Genomic DNA, 22,324 nt, shown 5'->3' with positions numbered 1-22,324 from the left:
ATGACACAACTGGGCTCTCACATAGCAAACAATCGTTTTTAGAATAGATAGAGAAGAGGTAGTCGTTTGAACCCTGATTTCTGGTGAGTTTCAATTGTGTTGGAAAAATAATTGTTTCATTGGTTGTTATGGAAGTGTTCACACATTTGGGAAAATGAACACTCTCATAAAAACGAATGATATTCATTTTTTGTGGAGCAGAGCAGAATTTAATTGGATGCAGGCCTTTATGCTGGTACGAAAACAGTAATTATTCAAGACCAGTAATATCCACCCAAGCTGAGATCACAGATTTAGAATAAAAGATCTATATTTGATTCTCGGAAACCCAGTTTATCTTGTCATGCAGATCTCATCATCTCGAAATCTTAATCATTCAAAAATGTTATTGTTATATATTGTAGCATTATAATTATTCCAGTAATTTAGCATTTAACATCATATTCTGGCAATCTGGCATCTCTTGATGATCGAATATGATAATTCGATAATCGATAATTCGATAGAACCTTTCTCCTTCAAAATTTACTTGGAAAAATTGATCATATCTCCAAAGGCTGGATTCTTGATTATCTGATTGATCAATAAATCTTAAATTATTCATTATAATAGACTGACACTTCAACATTAATTAGTAGTTCCGGACTTGAATAAAAATGTATCAATTTGATGTAGAATATTTATCCCAAGGAAAGCACTGACTCCTTGTCAATTCTTTTTCCTGTCAACTTGTCATTCTACCGCTAATTAAATTTTATCATCATTGCAAACACTCTCCTCTAATGTCAACGATTCCATATTTCGGTATTTTTATCCCAGCAGGTGCGTTAATGAGCTACATAAGAAAGACTATTATCATTTCTACAATCTTGTAGTAATTGCCTGTCGAAATTGACGAACAGAGAGGAATGATTATTACAGAGTTACAATTCCATCCACAGAAATAGAGTAAGTGATTGTATAAAATGAAGTTGTAAGTCAATTTTTTTTCTTATAAGCACAATGAACTTGTATGGTTTCATACTACTCTACCTGGTAAGTTTAAAACTGAAATCAGCAATAATTGGAGTAATCTCGAGGATGAATATTCATTTATTGAAGTTTATTCAGTTGATAGCTTGACACCTTGTGGGACCGGACTCCCTAAATATTACGGGTTCTAAGATCGTATTATTCAAGCAGTTTTTCTTGCAAATATTCTTTAATAGATATTCATTACATACCTCATAGATATACCAGATTCTCATTACAATATAACTGGAGCTATGATAAGGACGATCTTCCCTTAAAACCATTATTAAGCGTATGCGAACCTTTCAATGTATTTTCAATTAGATTCACCCCTTAATGTCCCTTAAGGGTCCCAGATTTGAGCTTCATCAGAAATATCTCACGATTTTACACAGTTAAAATGTAGATCTGAAGTTCTAAGCCTGACATTTTTTCAAGTTATTAATGAATGTTATTATGACAATTTTCCCACTATTTGATGCAAGAAACAGTCAAGTGGAAAAGTTATCCAAGTCCAAGTGCTTATAAAGTAAAAGTGGCTTTACGGGTTGAATCATCAATCAGAAGATGAGTCTGTATAATCACAAACATAATCTGCGAAATCAATCATTTTGATTTGGAGAAGTCCTTGCAATAAGCATGGCTTCTTCTCTCCTCATTCAATCTGTTGCATATTACTTGATGATAAATGATCAACTAAAATTTAATGTGCCGGTTGCACAAAATCTGGTTAAATTTTAATCGTGATGAACTCCACGAGAATCAATCAGAGAAACCATCTTATCAAAAACGCCTTCTCTGATTGGTTTTCGTGGAATTAATCACGGTTGAAATTCAAGCGGCTTCTGTGCAACCGGGCCAATGAGTTCCAATATTATTTCAATATTATATATATCTAATGTTATTTCAGGCTAGCCCTGTTTGCTGTGGCAATACTACTCATTTCCGGAAAGCTGATGATTTCTACGATCCTGTTGTAGTGAAAACGTTCACTAAGTATCACAGTATTCTGTTGAAGAGATGGTATACACGGAACAAGCCGTTGGATATAGTTGGACGGAATTTCAAAGTGATAGTGGAAGAGGTATGATATTTCGGTGATATCTGCTCCAATACATTCAGACATCATAGCAATTATTTGCCATCAGTGACAGCTCACATGGGTGACATTTCCTCTCCCCTAACGAATCTACTTCTTGGAAATATGAGCTACTAATTAGCTGATTTTCTGGAGAGATATAATGCGAAAATTCGTCTCTATGGTGAGGTTCACGTTATAATTGCAGTGGAGAAGGATAGGAAAACAGCGTTGCCGATTCTCTACTTTGCCACTGCTTTCTGTAGAGGATAGCTCATACCGATATATCTGATGTGATATTGACTGTTGAAAATAAACAATTATTATATTTCATTATTCAAGGAAATATATTTTTCAATGATTTAATAGTAAATTATCATAAATAAGATTGATTATTTTGCTAATTAATAGTCTAATATTTCCACATTATTGGAAAATGATCTGGCAACATTGCGGATCTAGAGACGAATAGCACTATCTACTTTGTTGAATGATATGATAGACAAGTATAGCTACATCAATGTAGATCAAATACTGTCATCATAACGTGGGCCTTACTATAGAGTTGTATAATACTATCACTATGGTTGCACAACAGCCGGTTAAATTTTAACAGTGATTAGTTCCACGAGAACCAATCAGAGAAGCCGTCTTTTCAAAAACGCTGATTGGTTCTCGTAAAATTAATCATGGTTAAAATATAACCGGATGGTGTGCAACCGGGCTTAGTTCTTGTAATGATTCCCAGTAAGGTTTTCATCCCATTCATTTTTATGGTTCTGGAATATGATCTTTTGAAGATCCTTTTAATTCAATCTCTAAATCAATCAATAACAACGTTCATTTGTAATTCGCTCAATCCATAAAAAAGGAAATGAAGACAATTTAATTATTTTTTAGATAATGTCATGAGCGGATGAAGTATCTAATCATCTGATGCTGTACTTCAATAGAATATAGAACATTACTATGAAGTGAGCTCCCCGGGCTAGAGAGCTCGCTCAAAATTGTTATACCTACTGATATTGTAATCCGCAACTTCGGATTAAATTGTGGGTCCAATTCTTCGTAAATGATTTTCAAGAATATCCTCCTCATTAACACTCGATTGAAGAAAGAGTGACAGAGAAAAAGAATGTATGAGTACAAAAGAGAGAGAGAGTGAGAGAGATAGAGAGAGAGAGAGAGGGAATGATAGAAAATGCCAAAATCATGCCGTAAGAATAACGGACCAATGACAGACAGCAAGCTACGCCTCCAAGCTCCCCATACTCTCTTCTGATTGGTGGATTGGAACGCCTACTGATGTAGTTCTCAATTCAACCGGTTGATGGCAACACTTACTGGGTTATAAATGTGTAAATTAATGTTGTAGCATTTCTGAGTCCCGGAGCACGTAGTATAATACATTTTCCCCCCGGTTTCACGTAAGTCTATTAAATTTAAGCAAGTGATCCTCCTGGGCTGGAGAACTTATCATGCACTTATTTTGAAATCCGGTGCTTGTTATAATAATTAATGTGGATCAATAAAACTTTATAGTTTGCTACGCATTGGTTGATAAGTCATAATTAGAATTCAAGACAGACAGCTGAAATCACGTGTCGGCGCATAAAGGACAGACAGTCTGTAAGTTAACTCCCAAAACACAAATCAGCATTCAGCTATACAAGCCACAACAATTATTTGTCATGCAATTTCAGAGCTGTCATATCCTTGAAAATGACACAGAAGTGAGTCAATATCATTGGTCAACGAACTTGGAACTTGATTTGTTCAAAGAGTATGTGCTGAAAATTTTCAAACTTACTGATAAAAGCTGTCAAAAGTAATCGTCGAACAAACCCACGAACCCTCAAACGGATTCGAGGACACAAAGGACCCGAGGCTCTAGTCATCAGTAGGAACTCACTACGTTCGTTCAATTAGGTGTTCATTTCCTATGAAAATCTTGATTCTATTAGAATAAAGAATACTTTTTATAATTCTCTATGGCCCTTCAACCTTCCAATCTAAAACTACTTGATGATAACGACTCATGATGACTGATGACATATGATGATAATGGAATTTCAGAATAGAGACTCACCAGCCATGTTGAGCGGTATCTCCTCTCTTCAGTATTTCCTGCAGTTACTCTAGGAATAATCTCCCCAAGAATGAAATCTCCAATATTCATGACTTTTTTTGATTTCATCGATTCATTCCAGGTAATAAATAAAAGGGAGTTTCTCATGAACAGAGTACAAGGAAATGATTTTTATATAATGTCATGAATGGATGAAGGGTATCAAATCACCAAATCTTTTGACTTCCAATCAAAAATAATATGTAAATAATATATTATTTTCCAAAAAAGATCCTCACTCAGTTCGAATGAAGTATCTTTGGTAAAGGATTTGAGTGAGATTATTTTGATTAGTACAAATCCTCCAATTACCTGTGAAACTCATTGATGTTCTTGAACTTTTGTTATTCAGAGCATGTAACATAACAGTCGACAGATTTTCTCAGAATCAGGAATCCAATTAAACGTGAGAATCGTTGGTCCCGAATACATTCTAGCGAAAAACCACTGATTAGAAAAAAGAAACTAGACTCACAAACAGGGGATTTGACGTTCGGAGACCATACAAAGATCCATTTAAAACTGTCAGCGTTGTTTAAATGGGAAGCATTGATGTTATTTACAGGGGATACTGACAGTTGGAACAAGGATTACCTCGGAAAACGGAGGAGGAAATGAGCAGGAATTCGTGTTAATGATTCGTTGGAACGGCTAGTCTGGTGATCTGGTGGAGCTCAACCCCAATTAAGGGCGTTCTACAGTGTTGATAATTGAAGGACTTAGAGGTTTTGCAATCCTATTCCCTTTGGCGATCCGGAGTCAATACGATATCCGATTAAGTGGTTTACAGGGTCTGCCGGTCTCAACTAATATTGGTTGATGAACTGTTGCACTTGAATTCAGATTGCAATTACTGGTAATGGTAATAGAATTTATACTAGAAGTACTGTTATAGAATAGTTGGTAAGAAGTAATTTGGCCATACTATACCAATTTCATTTATTTATCAGCAGAGAGATCCTTTTTAATGTTCTGCCTTGCCGTATTACCCAATGTCATTTCCCATTCACACTCAAGTTTATAGGTTATTTTATATTGGATTCTTCAAGTTATAACACTGAAATTTTACACTTTCTCTTCCTGAGTTTTTATACTATATTACTATACCAATCATCTTCACGTATCAAATCTCACTTCTGTCCCATTCATTAACCGCTTAGGAAATGAATTTTTCATTATTTGTATTTATTTATTTTTGTTTCAATTATGGCTGTAGACATCATATTTATCTGTTTTTATTTTCATTTATCAAAGTAAAAAATGTGAATCTGATTGTGTTTGGAAATATTTCCTCCTGTTTAAATGTTGGAACTAGCAAAATATTACAATGAGTTCGTGTATTGAATAAATAAAATAAATAATAAAAATGATAAATAAATAATAAAATAATAAATGTATTGAATAATAACGTATCATGAATAATGATATTCTTGTTCAATTTTTTATAACCTATCTTTGGACAATTTTTATCCAAATTTGAAAAAGGGATAGTTTTGGGCTTTAAGCCTGTTGTTCCTTTTCCAATCATTCATAGTTGAGGATGATATTTTATCTATCAATGTATGAATAAATTCAATTTCTCTTGTCAAAAGCTGTCCATTTATTAATTCACGAAAGCATCTAATCAACAAGATTCTTACAATCACAAAGAAGAGTAAACGGGCAATATACAATCAAAACCACACTGATAACAACTAGAATCCAGGAATGATAGTAAATTTTGGTAGTGACAAATTGACTTTTTCAAGAGAGTTGCTGTTTGGAAAGTAAACTTTTCCCATAATGAGGTGTTGAAATAATCACTGTTGAACATTATCTACGTCATCAAACGATTTTTTTAGGTGCCTCCTTACATAATCACTTCAAAATCTGAGAACGGAACTCTCTCCATCAATGGATACATTGGAGACATCTGGAATATCCTACAAGAAGAACTGAAATTCACGTGAGAAAATATTTCACATAAATAAATTGTAATGCATTTCTATACCACAGACCTAGGGTATAACCATAGCCACCTCTAATACAAGGCCGCGGCCTACGATATTGCAAAGTCGCAGTGTAGGCCTAGAATCTAATACATGATTGGTGAAGAAGATCAGCTGGTATTTTCTAGAATCTTTTTCACCAATCATGTATTAGATTATAGGCCTACACTGCGACGTTGCAATATCGTAGGCCGCGGCCTTGTATTAGAGGTGGCTATGGTATAACGGTACTATAACAGTCATGATAATTATTACTTCGTTTATTTTTGTATTCTTGTTCATTGTTGAGCATCAATTTCTATTCTACGGCACCATAATATAATAATTCATTATATTACTTTGTTTATTTTTGTGCTCTTAGTGCAAAGTTGTTGTGTTATATGTTCTTCTTAAAATACTAAGCTAATGATTTTTTGACGTTTTTGGACTAATAGGCTATTGATTTCAAGTCTGTGTGTTATGTTCTTCCTGAAAAAGTCAATGATTTTATTAGGTTTTCTTACTAGTAATCATTTTTAGGTTTAATTTTTGATCCCTTAAAGGAAAGATATACTGGATCAGGCTCAAGAAACTAACAAGGCCCAAACTATGAAGATGTCGACTAGATGACGATGTTTGATTCTCCAACAGGCTGCTTTAATCAAATCCACCTTCAAGATTACTCTTTATAGATAAATCTAAAAAAACTTCTACATCAAGATGAACTTACACATTCATGTAAAATGTTACAGGAGTACTTTCTACATGCTGAACATAACAGAAGGGAAGGCAGCTTTACAAAATGGAACTTATGACATAATGTTGAACCCAACAACCCTTTCAAGTCAAGACATCTATGATATCGATCATTCCATGCCAATCATGAGTTCGTGGTGAGTGATGATTCTTCTCTTTATCTAAGATCGCTCTCATTTAATAATTTCATAATTATTTATTCCAATTATTTACTGCAGGGTAAAACTTCATTGCTTTTTATTAAATAAATTTCAATGAAGAGTAAAATTGAGTTCAAGGAAACACTCCTCCTCTTGAAGTGAGTGGAAACATCAGAATTATTTACTAGTAGAAAAAGTAGTTAAAAAATGTAGCTATAGAACAAATACTGCACTTATCTCGCCTGCAAAGGCAATACATTCAACATTCATGTATTGCTTGTAGTATCACAACTCTGTCAGGGGCATCACTTCGTAATATTCATGGATCATAACACAAATTGAGAGTAAAGATTGAATTTCTTGTTTCCATATTTGATGTGAGTTCCTTCATCTTAAAGCTTCTTCATCAAGCATTAGCTTCTCTCGTTGACAATAATATTTTTGAATGCTGAAATCATGAAAAAGATTCTCAGTATTGCCTTTCCCAATTTGGTGTTTCAACGCTGGTTGAATTATTCGTCTCAAGACAAACTCTAATCAAGAGTTTAGAATTTCCTGTTTACTAATCTAAGCTCAAGCCCAATCCTATGCAAAGCTCTATTTTAAGAGTCGATAAAACACAATCATATTATTCCATTGATTGTTTGAGATAGATCTCAAACAAGAATTGATAGATCTCAATCAAGAATTACTACTAACATATTATTGTTACTGGAGTATCAAAGGTACAAAGGAGTATCTATTTCAGGTACAAATTGTTCATGAGACTAAAGGAAGGTCAAGGAAGCTCTTCGTCGTATATACTGGCTTGGAGCAGAGACTTATGGCTTGCTTTTGTTGGCACTGTAATTGTTATAACTATATTCATGTGGGGAATATCATCTTTTAGGTGAGTATTAAAATGTTATATTCATTCTTCTTCTCCTCCTCAGGGTGACTGTCTGGTTCAAACGTTGGCGATCGTATAATCATTATTTATCACCTTTATTATCATCATATGATAACAAATACTTGATAAATACGTATAATACATAATTTGATATGTATGTCAATCAATAACAACAAAAGTATACTAGTAGTTCTGTGAATAGTAGACCCCACGCAGTTATAAACCACAGCCTCCTATTATACTGTCCATCAGAGTAAATCCTGTCTGTATGTCGTGTCGCCGAGATATCGGTGTGAAAACGGCTAATAGGTATTGGGGTGTTGGTGTATCAAAAATGCTAACATCAGGAGCTAATCTCCTTCAAGACATACTGGCAACAGGTCAGTCCGAGCTCAAAACAGAGAAAGGTGGAGAGACAATTCTATGCTATTTTAGTTATTTATTGCATGCGTTATTGCATGCAATCAATAATTCATTTAATAGTGCATAAAAATTTCATTCAATGCTGCATGCAATTAATAGTCCACGCAGCAGCTGATTTTTTACCAAGTAACATTGAGATATTAATTGCATGCAATAGCGCATGCAATTAATAATCCACTCGATAACTGATTTATGATGAATAATTATTTAGTCTGACTTTTACGGTAATATTGGCGTTAGAAGGAGACTCCTTTTCCTTTTGTATTAACCTCAAAATGAAAAATTTCGAAAACCCCTATATATAGGTCGACGCGAAATTCAAAAAGAACATACATGTCAAATTTCATGGAAATCTATTGCTGCGTTTCGCCGTAAATGCGGAACATAAATATGAAGAAATGCGAAACCGTCGACTTGAATCTACAAGACAGATATACTACGCACTGCAAACATGAGCAATTCACTTTTAATCAGCTTATTATATCTGTATTTTTACAGAAACGGTAAGATAAAGATATATAAAGCTTGGCATCAGCTGATTAAAAGTGAATTGCTTATGTTCGCGGCGCGTAAATCTGTACGCACCTTTAGATTTCACTTCGCTTAGTCAATTATGTGTGTTACATTTTGTTTTTTCTTTGATAATACAACTTTTGACGAGTTTCATCACTCATACAGATTAATATTGTGCTTATAATATTCTTATTATTAATCATAATGAATATAAGAACATGACTATCATGCATATTGATGAAGTACGCTGATTGTAGCTTTATTTATTTTTCTAGTAGTTTATGATTCAATCACAAGAGTTTCAATTGATTTTTAATTACAGGATTGGTGAAGAGAATCCAATATGTTAGCTGTCAAATTACATGATTGCACATAGTTGATAAAGAGTATAGACTATTGAAACAAGAGATCTTGTATGCATTAAGCGTCATTTCAGATACTGATAGATGTTTACTTATGAATGCAATCATCCTGAAATTCGATATTCCTGATCATTCTGATGTAATCAAATCTCACTCTGTTTACCAGGAGCAGAAAGAACTGGTGTGGGAGAGTAGAGCAGCACTGATTGCGTAATGATAATTTGATGTGCCGTTGGTACTCATCAGATACATTCGGTCATGCTTGATATGTTTTCCTCACTTCGAATGATATTTTCTAATTTTGTTTACCAAGTTTCCCTCAACTTATTATCTCATATATCTCCAGAATAATTTTCAGTCCAGCTTATCGTATATTGTAAAATGAGTGGAATTCAATTAATGATGAAATTTTCGAGTTAGAAATTCAAAATTTCTCTACTAGTACTTTTATCTAATCTGGGTAAAAGAACTCTCTGTTAATTAAAGATGGAGATACTTAAATATCTTAGTCTAGTGCATTTTAATTGAAAGTCTCGAATCAGGAAGTTTGTGAATTAAAATAATATACTAATACATGAGATTCTTGATCATGATTTGAAACATACCTCATTTTCACTTTTGAATTTCAAGGTCTCCATTATGTACTTCAGAGTCCTTATTATCTACGTTGCATCGAAAACGTAAGGAATTGTCTTGTTTGTTTAGAGTTCACGAGATCTTTCGATTTGGATAATGAAAGTATCTCAATGAAATGATGAGATTTATAACTAATTTTTATTAATATTAATTTTCATTGGGAATAAAATGTTCATTCGAAAATTGGAAAAGAAGCAGCTTTATGTTGAATTTAGAATTTTTTCCATGCATCGCCATGAGTGAAACATTCGCAATGAATGAGAGGATAATACATCCTCTTATTAATTTAATATCAACATTTATGATCGAAATAAAATTTCGATCATATTAAACATTATACTTTGTATAATGTTTCTTGACATTAAACGTCATCATTGAATATCAGCATTTTCTTTCTCCCAGTTTACGATTGTCAATAAGACGTATTCAATTCATGCTTGGCATTTACTTCCAACTTCCTGTTCACAGACGATTCTGTGAAATAGAAAAATGTGATACCTCCAATGGACTTGGTCACAAACTGCCGTTGAGAGATGAAAGAACCAATCAATTGTCATTCAGTTGCTGCCTGCTATTTGTACTGGGTTCAGTTACCCAGAGAGGTGAGTGCTCACATTTGAATTCAGCTGCACTTTCCACAGGGAATTCAGGTCATTCTACTGTTTTCAAATGCAACGCTCAATATCAAATCATCAATTCATGCTAACAAAATTTCAAGCAAGTTCTATGATCATCAATACAGCCTAATTGAATAGGAGAACAATTTGACCTGAAAATTGCAGGGAAATTCAATTTGGTGACTTTTGCTATTTCAGCCTACGAAATTCATCTGTTTGAAGAAAAAATGTATTATTATTAGGCAACCTATTTCCGCATGACTTCTGTTGTTGGATAGACGCAATGAATCAATCTTTTACCTGCCTGATCAGTCTATTCCTTTATCGTGGTGACATTGTGGAGTCCCCTCTTTCTATATTGATCAGTATGATCTGATACACAATTCAATATATCACTTTATCACTGGAACACTAGAGCGATTCATCATTGCACATGTAAATCTTCCACAGGTACATTTGGACATTATTCCAATATTGGAAAATATGATAAACAAATAGATATATAGCTAAAGAAATAGAGCTCCAATATCTATAATATTTCATCTTTATGCATGTGAATTTTCCACAGGTACTTTTTGAAATCATTGTAAAGATTCATTCAAGATTTAATAGAAGAAAATTTTTGACTAGCCAAATATTGAGCTTACCTATTCCTTAGCGGTAAACTATTGAGCTAACTATGAAAATCAGGATTGTACTAACTTAGTTAGGAACTGTAACTCAGTAGGTTGAACTGATCTAGCTGGCAAGTGACCTGTTAAATTTTGCCGGCACTACTTCAGATTCCTCTGTAGGGATCTGATTTGGATTGAATGATTGATTGGAGGATTTCGTGCTACGGTACACCCCTTTTCCACACTTGATAAAAAATTGTAATTGTTTGTGGTTCAAACAGCAACGTAGAGTAGCCTGTGTTACTTTTCTTATGAAGCTTTATCTATACTAGAGTTCAGCGATAATATAGAATTACACAACTACTCTCACTAACTTACAGTTCAAGGAATTTCCTCCAATCAGGAATATCATTTGTTGACATTTGATTTTTTCAAGGATTTGGATTGAGAGAGAGCCCAACAGCTACCTCGTTGCATGTTGTAGCCGTACTAAGTCTACTATTCGGTTTGCTTATGCAGACCTCCTATTCAGCAGCTCTGGTCTCGCGACTTGCCGTCCTCAAAACCGATCAAGGAGTAGAAAAGTTATCGGACATCTCCGCTAGAAAATCACATTCGCTCTGCATAAGAGTGGAGAATTTCGCTTATTCGGCTCTTTTTCTGGTGAGTCATGTGATTGATGAAAGTTCAACTAGAAGAATTGATTGGATTTTCATCGATTCTCTAAAACTAGAGGAGTGGAATCTAGGTGAGGAGATCAAGAATATTTGTGTAAAATTGACTCTATTATGCTAACTAAGAAAGTTGGTTAACGATCAAGGTTGCTTTCGAATCATCCAAACAGCTTATTAGAGCCAATTACAGATAGCACTTCAATAAACTTTGGGAGTCTCTTTTCCCGGGCACAGGATACGTCATGGAACTATAATTGATCCAATGTCAATCTAATTGATGTTAGAGTGCGCAAAAAGTACTAGATAACAATCTGTTCCCATATTCCTCACCCATTTTGTTTACATGTTTTCCAGATATCATGAGCAACTTCATGTAGATTTCAGATACTATTGTTGGTGAGATGTATGTAATCTTCCAATAACATCTTGATACTTCTCAGACAACACTCCAGTGTTCAATCATGTACATTTGTTTAAATTGAAATCAATAGTCTGGTTAAGATTCAGTTCTAAATATCATGCAGTGATATTTCTGATATTCAATGACACACACTGATAAGCGATTAGTTTTCAAAGATTTTCCACATTTCATCAATTTCCTGAATGCCATGATGACGAACGAATATCAGAAAGAATACCTCATGCAATAACATCTCTGAGCATATGGCAATACTTTCAGCTTTTTAATAATGGAATTCACGATGTTAAAAATGTCAGAAGGCAGTTTTTTACAGAGAAGCAACATTACTGGGAAGCTTCTATGAAGCCTCAGATGAATTTTCCGACTGTAATGGATGGGTTTGCATGCTCCAGGGAAAATGTTGAGTGCAAAGTTATTTTCATGGCACTAATTTCATTATATCATGTTATCGGCCCGATTGTTCAGGAAAGTTACGTCAGAACTCATTTCCCGAATTCTGGACAGTGGAAATACTGAGAAGAATTTAATTTTGACATGCTTTTCTACTGTGATGGATATTGAGTGTAGTTTATTTGCAAGTTTATAGTTGAAGTAACTCCTAATGAGTTTCACTCTCGGGGTGTTTGTTATGTGATTTTTAGTTTATCAGAGATTGACAATGGTGTAATAACTGAAACCGGTCTTTCTAAGTATAAATATATCTGTGGTTTTTTGACAATTTCTTAGTCTTTTTCATTTAATATGAATAATTACCACAATATCAACTCCTCAACTACACAAAATGTTATGTGATTTTAATATTTCGAAGATTCAGATTCGAAGATATCATTTGATAACATTCATCATCAACCATTCTGTGGTCATTCCTGCATTCTTTAAGTCATTGAGTCACAGTGTCCATCACAATGGACATCCAACAAAATGGCGACCATGAAGTTTGAAATGAAAAAGATTATATTAAAAATCATAGAAAAAATAGTTCTTTTAGATAAAAACATTAGAATAATTTTTGCATGCAAAATAAAAATTCGTGGCTGAATGGGAAGTAGACATGGCATTAAAACATAGAAAATAATCTTTTTTCTCATTCTAGTCTCATTAGAGCTCATGGGAATAATATTCTCACTCTACTGGACTCGTTCACTGACGCTGATATATATATATGATAATCCAAGTTTAAAATGCTAATACTCACAGATCACACACTTCGCAAGTAACAAGTTTAGTAAGTTATATAAGTGGATTTAACACACCGAGAAGATAATTCACTCAACATTTCAACAATATTGACAGAGCTAAGTGCATGCAAACTATTCTAGACCTGCTAGTCGTACCAAACTCCAGAGAAACAACAGAGAAACTGCATTACATACATTACATTGCGGCATTACACTGCATTACAGCTTACAAACTGAAAAACAGATATGCTGTTTTCTATGTACCCCTTCTGATGAGAAAAGGATTTCCGTACAAAAACGTTTTCAATGCTTGGTAAACGCTTCAGTTATTTTTAATAACTTTTAACCTGAACCAAATAAAACTTTATTCTAGTGAATTCAAAAGTTGATGATAGAAAATGGTTCTATCAAGTTATTGATATGTAATATCGTAAATTGACTGATACTAGTAGTTCTGTGAACAGTAGACCTCACGCTCATTAAGTTACATTGACCTGTTGTTATCTTTTCTCAAAATTTGATAAATAATTTATCAATTTAAAATGTCTAGAAAAAATCCTAAATAAACGTAGAGCTATGCTTCTGTCCTATCGTACCGTGACTTGTCGTCCCAGAATGTGAGTGTGAGCGCTGTTATAAAGTCTGGCTGCAACTGTCTACAACGTTGATGGAAAGATACATTTTCAAGATGTTCGATGTTTTTGAACGGTTAGTATTATAGTCCATTAGACAGCTGATTTATGATGAATAATTCTGGAGTCTGATTTTTACGGTAATATTGGCGTTCAAAGGAGACTCCTTTTCCTTTTTTATTATCCTTAAAATGCAAAATTTCAAAAAATCGTATGTATACGTCGACGCGAAATTCAAAAAGGAACATACCTGTCAAATTTCATGAAAATCTATTGTCGCGTTTCGCTGTAAATGCGGAACATAATATATATAAACATAAATTAACATAAAGAGAAATGGAAAACCGTCGACTTGAATCTTAGACCTCACTTCGCTCGGTCAACTAAATGAACAATCCAAAATTGAAGCAAACCAAAGGACCCCTTCTTAAACATGAGAAATGTCCAACCAATTTTTCGAGATTGATCTATTAAAAATATCTGTACATAAAATTAACCCCAGTTCCTCATTTTATTCGCAAATTTTTTTTCATTTTGATTGTATTGTTCTTTCATTTCTTATTACAATTGTGTATCTCTGTTTGGATTTGGATTTGATTTGGAAGAATGCTCTCTGGGATTGGAGCGTCTAATAGAAGGAGGAACAACAGTCTAGAGAAAGTGAGGTAATCTTCAAATTCATAATGGTGGAGGGAGTTTAAACCATTAGAAAATGCAACAAATAATATTTTCCAATCACCATGACAAGGAAATTGGGTCGATTGGCAGAGAAAAGTCAACCTAGACAAATAAGAATAGTCAACCTAAGACAAGACCAATATCAATACTCCAGACATTTCAAATGTTATTGCTAATAAAAACCTTCAAACCTGCATGATTGGAGATAATCAATTTTCATTTTTTTGCAGTTTGTTACGCCTCCATACATCTGGACTGATTCAAAGACTCTTGAAAGTGTGGGTTCATCAAACTCTAGATCTGCCTGTACCTTTGAACGAGTTGGGAGTCACTATGGATCACGTCAACAAAATTTTGTGGCTGTATGCTGTAGCCATCATTATATCTGTTATGTTGCTATCTCTAGAAATTGTCCACTATAACATTCATCTGGAAGAGGATGAAGACGAAGACGAAAAATAATGTTCATGTTTGATGTGGTTTGAATGTTGTATCTATGATATATTCCTCAATTTCAGTACCATAATAGAAGTGTAATGTAGTGAGATGCTATGATGAACAGTAGACAATGCGATACATAAATGTATGAAGAAATATAACGACATGTAAATATAAAGAAAGATAAATGTATTGAATTTATAATACATATTATGAAATTGAATGTCTTTTCCTTTCATTCAAAAACGTGCTCGAAGTGAAACCCAACTGACAGTAGTTCTATATGGCAGTATTGATAAAAATATCAATGCATTAACTGGTATCAACAGCATTGATAAAAATATAGTTCTCTTCTATAATTTATTATTTATCCTACTGATCTATTCTCGAAGAATTTCTCCTATCAGGAGAAATTCTTCCAACATCAATGATTTTTCTCCATATCCTTATTACTTCAAGGGCCCATTGCTAATAAATTCTTTCGCTGTTGTCTATCTGAATTTTCTCAAAGATTTTTTTCTCCAAGTTGAGAGTGGATATACATACCATTCACGATTGTGTTCACATAATGCAAGATTGCAAGCATCTTTTGTCAGTCAACCAGCCGTGAACCAATAAGTAGACATTGATGATCAGCTGATCAGCATCATCCTCCTTCCAAAAACATTTTTTCTTGCAGAACTTCGTTCATTCTTTGGTAGGTTTACTGTATTAAGAGCTTGACAAAGGCGTATTATATTAGGAAGTGGTAAGCTCATCGTACTCATGAAAATTTCTCATCAATACCCTTTTATCTATGTGAAAATAATGAGGTTAAAAGATGGCAAGAATAATTACTGAGACTAATATTTAATAAATAACAATAGATTCCAGAATATAATCAACTTAATAATAAAACTATAGACAATCACAAATACACTAAATTATTCTAATATTATAATATAATATACAAATAAGGCTGGATTTCATACGATACACTACAGAACATTTCAAATATGATATTCTCTTGGATGGGGTTTTTTTTAATAAAGTTTGCATGTGATTGTGATTCAATACTTTGACAATACATCTTAGAAATTTGAAAACATTGAATCTAATGTGAAATAATTCCATTCTCATTTCTCCATTGTTCAACACCGGAATAAGAAGAAAGAGATTATTACTGAGTTCCTCTATTCAATTTCGATGAATTAGACATCAATCTAATAATGAAATTTTCATTCACCATAGCTTCCCTCTGAATTATACTTCTATTATAATCAACTCAATATCATAAAGGAATTGGTCTCCACATTACAGCATACTTCTTGATCCAATCACCTGGAGGAAATGATTCGAGTATCTCAATCAGTTTATTGAAATTATTCAAATCTAATCCCTTATTGTGTGTTCTCGAAAGGTTTTTGAGCTTAAGTCTCCGACAGAACTCACTTTTTGAATTTTCATATTTTTGTTTATTGTAAATATACAACTGGGAGTCTCAACTGTATTGGAGCTGGAGTCTATAATCATAGGATAATATGATTACTAACATTCCGATTCTGATCTCAGGTTGTACATACGAGAGTGGTTCTGCAGACAGTATAACTTGGAATATTCCAGATATTCTCACGTGAAAAAATCTCTACTTCATAGATATTAAAGACATAGCAATGAATATTTAGCTGCATGATGGTAACGAATATCTGCTTTAAAACATTCCAGATTTTCTCATGAAAAAATTTACAATTCTTCACTCCATGAAGGATGAAGACGTAACAATGCGTATTCATCTGCTTGATAGAAACCAATATCCGCATCATGATATACCAGTTTTCTTCAAGACGTATTAAAACGATTACAAACTTTTCGTAAAGAGCTCCAATAAAGAATAAATAAATTAGAAGGCCGCTAGCTTCTTTTTGCTCAATATTGTCCAGTTCAAGAATTTTCTAGAAAAACCATCGAACTTCGATAAAGAAGAGATAAATTGGAAATAACTTGGTTTACTTTGAGCGCAATTAAAGCAAGAATGCAACACATAATTTAGAAACAAAATTCGTTTTTGTCATGCAGAGAGCGCACATCACTCAACGAATCAGTTGGCTTTTTCCTTGTCGGTTTTTTCAGCGTCTGGCGTTGGTGTGACCGGCTTCACAGTATCAGCAGCAGGCTTCCGACTGTAAGTCCTGTTATAGAAGTTGAGGAAGAGCGCCAGAAAGATGACAAGGTTGAGCGCCCAGAACAGACTGAAGCCTCTTGGCAGGTTACATCCGAATGCTATCAGTGAGCCGATGTAGACCAGTCCGATGCAGAATTGACCCTGGAACAAAATGTCATCACAATCAGCTCATTTGTCACCACTCGGTTTATAAAAACAGCATGTCTCATTAGATCCAAAAACAGCTTGTGGTATCGAATTGTTGATTCTCACCAGTTTTCCAAGTCTTTGTTTCTTACTAAAAATATCAAAACGTGAATGTTGAAGGTTTTTGTAAACTGGGCTTGCTTTTCCAGTGTAGATTTGAATTATTGTTGATACTCACCAGTTTTCTAAGACTTTGTTTCTTACTAAAGCCGTGTCCACACTGAACAAATGTTCGACATACATGTTTGGCAAACATGTTTGTTGAGGGGCTCAGGGACAACCATTTTAAAAAGTTTGGACAATCATTGTTTATCAAACAAAAAATTACTGTTTCTCCAAACATTTTCATTGTTAGCAGTAAAACATAAAATCTGTTCTCCCCACTCACAAATATTTTGTTTGGTGACGCGTCCACACTGTCCACGGGCTAACTTTGTGTATTAAACATAAAAAAATTGCCCAAACTGTTTCAACAAACATGTTTGCCGAACATTTGTTCAGTATGGACCCGGCTTAAAGAAACCAAAACGTGAAATTGAAGGTTTTTGTAAACTAGACTTGCTTTTCCAAATATTTCCTCCAGTTATGAAAAATGGCTGGGGAATAAAAGCGTTTCAGTGACACCAACTTGTGGGATGGGAGTAGTTTCCAGCCCCCATCACCCTTATCTCACACCCCACTACAAAGTAATAGCGGAGCGTGTATTACGAGTGAAACCCTGTACTGGATATTTTTGCATTTTAGTCCAGTATTGAATCAAATAGCTTTTACTAGTCATGAAATGCTGGGTTCTTCCTTCCTATCTCTGAACGCGAAGCCAGTGTCTTGTGAAGATCTATTATCACATCACAATGTGTCCATGCTTCACAAAACGTATATGTTATCCTTAATTAGGATTACTCTTACTATCATGATTGATATTGAAAGAGAAGTGATGTTATAAGTGAGGGTTCGTGTTGTTTGTCCTCCATAGAACACATCAACATAATATAATGTAGTCGATTGATAATACTTTATTATTACCAATAATTTCCCGTATTGATGCCCAGCTTTGTGGATCAAAGCTCCATCAGAACTTGAATCACCGCTTTCAAGCCTACAATTTTTTCGAACGATATACCACATTTGAATGGACAGATGAGGATTTTGCCCAAATTGTATAAAACTTCTCCTTTATTTACATTTTTAGGGTGAGATAACGCCTGTTTCAGCTTTATGTGAAGCTGGATATTAATATGAATGTATATAGGCACAAGCCTAAGAGCTTATGTGGGCATCACCCTCGGTATTATTTTTATTTACCTTCATAACTCATGAAACTGATACTGTATTCCTCAGAATATTCTATTAGATTCACTCACTATTACTGAATAATGTACTGCAGTGATTAATTACTAGCATAATTTGATCAATTTATATTTTTACCAAGCAAGTAGTGCGTGTTTTATGGAGCCGCGAATCCGGAAACTAATCCCTTCCATATAAGGCCAGCAGAGTTTATAGATAAAACTTGCCAATGAAGTAATATGATGTGTTGAACTACGAACTACAAGTAGTCCTGTATTTAAATTACTTATTATATTAAGAAACTAACCAATGTGGCTCAAGTACGGTATGTTCATGAATTGCATTTAAACACACGTTCACCTGTTAATGTTTATTTAGTTGGCCTGCATAAAATGTATCCTAAGCAAGTTAGCAGGCGAGTTTTATGGCTAGTTTGCATATGGGTGCACCCGTGCAATGGTAAGGTTGTTGGAGCGACCCTGTTACTGGCAGAGGTCGCCATAAGATTTGAAACTCAACATCCGTATCATCCCAATAAACAGTCAGAAAGAGACAGATGAAACTAGTTTGCAGTCATCTTGTTGAGTGGTCACTGTGAAAAAGGTTGTGGGTATTTCTCCAGAAAGACCGGTTTCTCATCATTGGTCAGATCATTCGCATTTCTCTAGTTTGAATAATTTTGCTCTTTTGCCCTTCAACAACCTCTTATCACTGATGATTATAGTCTAGATCTTTCTAGAGAGGAAGTGTTCGTTATGAAAATTAGTATGGAAATATTCAGTTCCGAATCAATTTTAATTTCAATGAATATTTGTATGAGATTGGCAGGGTTATTTATTTATTTATTCATTTAGATGATATTATTCAGTAAAAAAATACATTGGAAAGGACAACGAAATGTGGGTTGTGAGGTGGATTTTTAAGGCAAGGGGTGAGTTAATTCCTTTGAATTATAAACCTTAGGTAGCTATTGGGAATTATATTTGCTCGATGTGCAATCTGAAGGAGGTTGAGAATGTATTCCATTTCATTGCTCGATGCCCTTGTTCGAAGGAATGGAGAAAGAAATGGTTCGGTGTTGTTGAACAATCATGGGAAGAATTTACTATGTACATGAACGGCAAAGATTGGAAGAAACTAGCCTCTTACTGTAGAAAAGCCTGGAATTACAGACATGTTCTCATCCAAGAATTTAATTGGTAGAGCTATCATTGGCTACTTTGTCCAGGCACTCACTACGTGATTTTTTGTATCACTGATTATTATTATCTTCTGCTTCCGTTAACATTTTGTTTATTTTGGTTCAAGCCTCAAATGTTTTTTGTTTTGTTTTTGAGTTTGTTTCGATTTTAAAATATTCAATCTTTCTCATTATATATTTATTTACGTTTCTGACTAGATCATTACACTATAAATTATATTCCTCACTGTGTTACTACTTGATTCATCATTATTTCGTATAATTTTTTATTTTTACTATACACTTGGATCATATTCATGTGTTTTCTACAATTGTTTGTTTTTCCGACTTTCCGGCTGGCGATCAAGCCGTAAATGTGTGTTTAATTATTTTTTATTTATAATGTAATAGAGAATAAAAGCATTTTTCTACTCTATATTTTATTCATTTAGATGCAAAGTACAAATCAGTTAAAGCGAAATTTGAAAACAGCGTTTATATAGCCAGTAGAACTCTTCCGTTATCTGCTTCACAATAACTAGGTTACTTGAATTGAAATGTAAATTAGATTCCCCATTCCTTTTTTTACAAATATCATTCAACCTAATAATAATAATCAAAATGATTGGGAAAGAAGAGATACTTGAGCTACTTCTCTCTCAAATTATCATACAAGTGGAATATTTTATCGGATTACTTTCCCAGTACATACAATGAGAATCATTGTATTAACAGAAACAAAATGTTCAGCAGGAATACATCGTATTCTCGAAGACCATAGAAGAATATAGTCCTTTGTTAGTTGCTGCTCTGATTGTAATCTAACATACGAAAGGTTCCAGCTAACATGTAATAGAAATCAATGAATAGAACTAATGTATACCGTAAAAAGGCGAACCACGGAAGGAAGCTAGTGAAATATCTATTATTGTTGGAATTTGTCCTCCAAGAGAAAAGTGGAGATTTATTAGTGTGGAAGCTTCCACCGCAGCACTATAATAGAGCCCTTTTCCCAGCTAGTACTGGGATCAGCTACTTTCTAGTTCAGTCAGCAGTTCGAATAAAACTAGATGAGGAGCACAATTGTCTAGAGAAATCAAGCTCTAGTCTGGAGCAGTCCTTTCAGTGCAAAGATGTGCTGGGGTGTTTTTCCGAGATGCGCAACACGACAATACAGCTGCAGTTTGGATAGTTTTGATAGCACAGATTTTCATTATTTCCCAATATTCTCCAGAGTCCATGAAGATGGTAAGAGTATTGTCAATGTCTAGAAATTTTCGTGATGTAGGAACAGAAAATAGAAAATATCTCGTTTGATCATCTCATCAATCACTGATTCTAAAGTATTCACTTCGCACTGATTTCATTATTCAATCACGACGCTCAAGCAAAAAGCTTATGAGGGGATCCGTAATAAAAACTAATATGCTACTCAAATTAAGAGGTACTTCTTTGATTATGGAGGGTAGTGTGATTGACATTCATGTTGTCTTACAAATGTTATGATAATTTTTCGGATCATGGTGTATATCAAGTGAGATCCAAACATGATAATGATATGAGGCGTGGAATAAGTGACTGTTCAAAATAAGTGACTATTCAAAAGGATGTTATTCCAGTTGAAAAACTTATATAAAAAACCCAATTGGTTTACGAGTATTATTTCATTAAAATATGTGCTTATCAGCTTGGGCAATTCCCACGTGAACTCTCCTTTATTGTGAGAGGTTATTGCACTAATTATTTCACGTGTTGATACACGGTTAATTGTAGTTAGATTGTAGTGGAAGAACGGAATGTCTAATAGGTTTTTACAACGTACGAAATTTATGAGTAGCAGTCTACCTGCATACGAAGTATGAAAAAATGGATGTTCACATTAAACAATTGAAACCGTTAGAATGGTTCCTCGGTTGAAAGTACATTGATATCGTTCTGTGCAAAATTGCAGTACGATAGGAGATCAATTATTATGATTGACCTGGCAAGCATCCTAATTACCGTACTGATTATCTGAAGGTGAACAAGTTTTGGAACTGTAGACTTTGAAGTGGGTTCAAGATACCTAAACTGAAGCAAAAACTTTGAGAATAATTAAATTCAAGGTCAGTCAAACTTTCCATATCCCAGCAAAAACAACGAGAAGGGACAGAATACATCTGCATACTGCATGTGGACAAAAATATATTCGAAATGGAATTCTCCAGTTAGAAAACATCCAATTAGTATTGAACTTGACTGCGACGTTTCGGGTTGAAAATATATTTCTATATACAAGAATTTCGCCCGAAATACCGGTCTTTGCAAGTGAAGTTTCACATTGCGTAATAGTATATGACTGGTATTTTGGTATAC

The 22,324-nt window shown here is 34.1% G+C and overlaps 2 protein-coding genes across 2 annotated transcripts in view; one reads left to right on the top strand and one right to left on the bottom strand.

Moving 5' to 3' along the window:
• Positions 1-1,002: 1,002 nt before the first annotated feature.
• On the top strand, positions 1,003-12,171 carry LOC120352218. Its single transcript, XM_039431966.1, has 8 exons — positions 1,003-1,035; positions 1,922-2,095; positions 6,059-6,162; positions 6,937-7,077; positions 7,829-7,969; positions 10,372-10,505; positions 11,571-11,797; positions 12,163-12,171. The coding sequence occupies exons 1-8, from the start codon at positions 1,003-1,005 to the stop codon at positions 12,169-12,171; spliced, it is 963 nt and encodes a 320-aa protein (XP_039287900.1).
• Positions 12,172-15,988: 3,817 nt separating this feature from the next.
• The window catches only part of LOC111056778 (elongation of very long chain fatty acids protein 7-like), a 46,237-nt gene continuing 39,901 nt past the window's right edge, over positions 15,989-22,324 (bottom strand). The window contains exon 8 of the mRNA XM_039433047.1: positions 15,989-17,457. Coding sequence (XP_039288981.1) covers positions 17,233-17,457 — 225 coding nt within the window. The 3' untranslated portion in view covers positions 15,989-17,232. The remainder of the gene's footprint in view (positions 17,458-22,324) is intronic.

The sequence above is a fragment of the Nilaparvata lugens genome, chromosome 7, assembly GCF_014356525.2.
Source record: "Nilaparvata lugens isolate BPH chromosome 7, ASM1435652v1, whole genome shotgun sequence".
Taxonomy (NCBI): Eukaryota; Metazoa; Arthropoda; class Insecta; order Hemiptera; family Delphacidae; genus Nilaparvata; species Nilaparvata lugens.
This window is presented reverse-complemented; position numbering and strand designations above follow the sequence as displayed.

Excerpts from the sequence above, each read along its gene's own strand:
- LOC120352218 (XM_039431966.1), top strand. The coding sequence starts at position 1,003 with ATGAACTTGTATGGTTTCATACTACTCTACCTG. Across the intron at positions 7,078-7,828 it reads ATGCCAATCATGAGTTCGTG|GTACAAATTGTTCATGAGAC; the intron begins GTGAGTGATGAT and ends TATCTATTTCAG. Across the intron at positions 7,970-10,371 it reads TGGGGAATATCATCTTTTAG|ACGATTCTGTGAAATAGAAA; the intron begins GTGAGTATTAAA and ends TCCTGTTCACAG.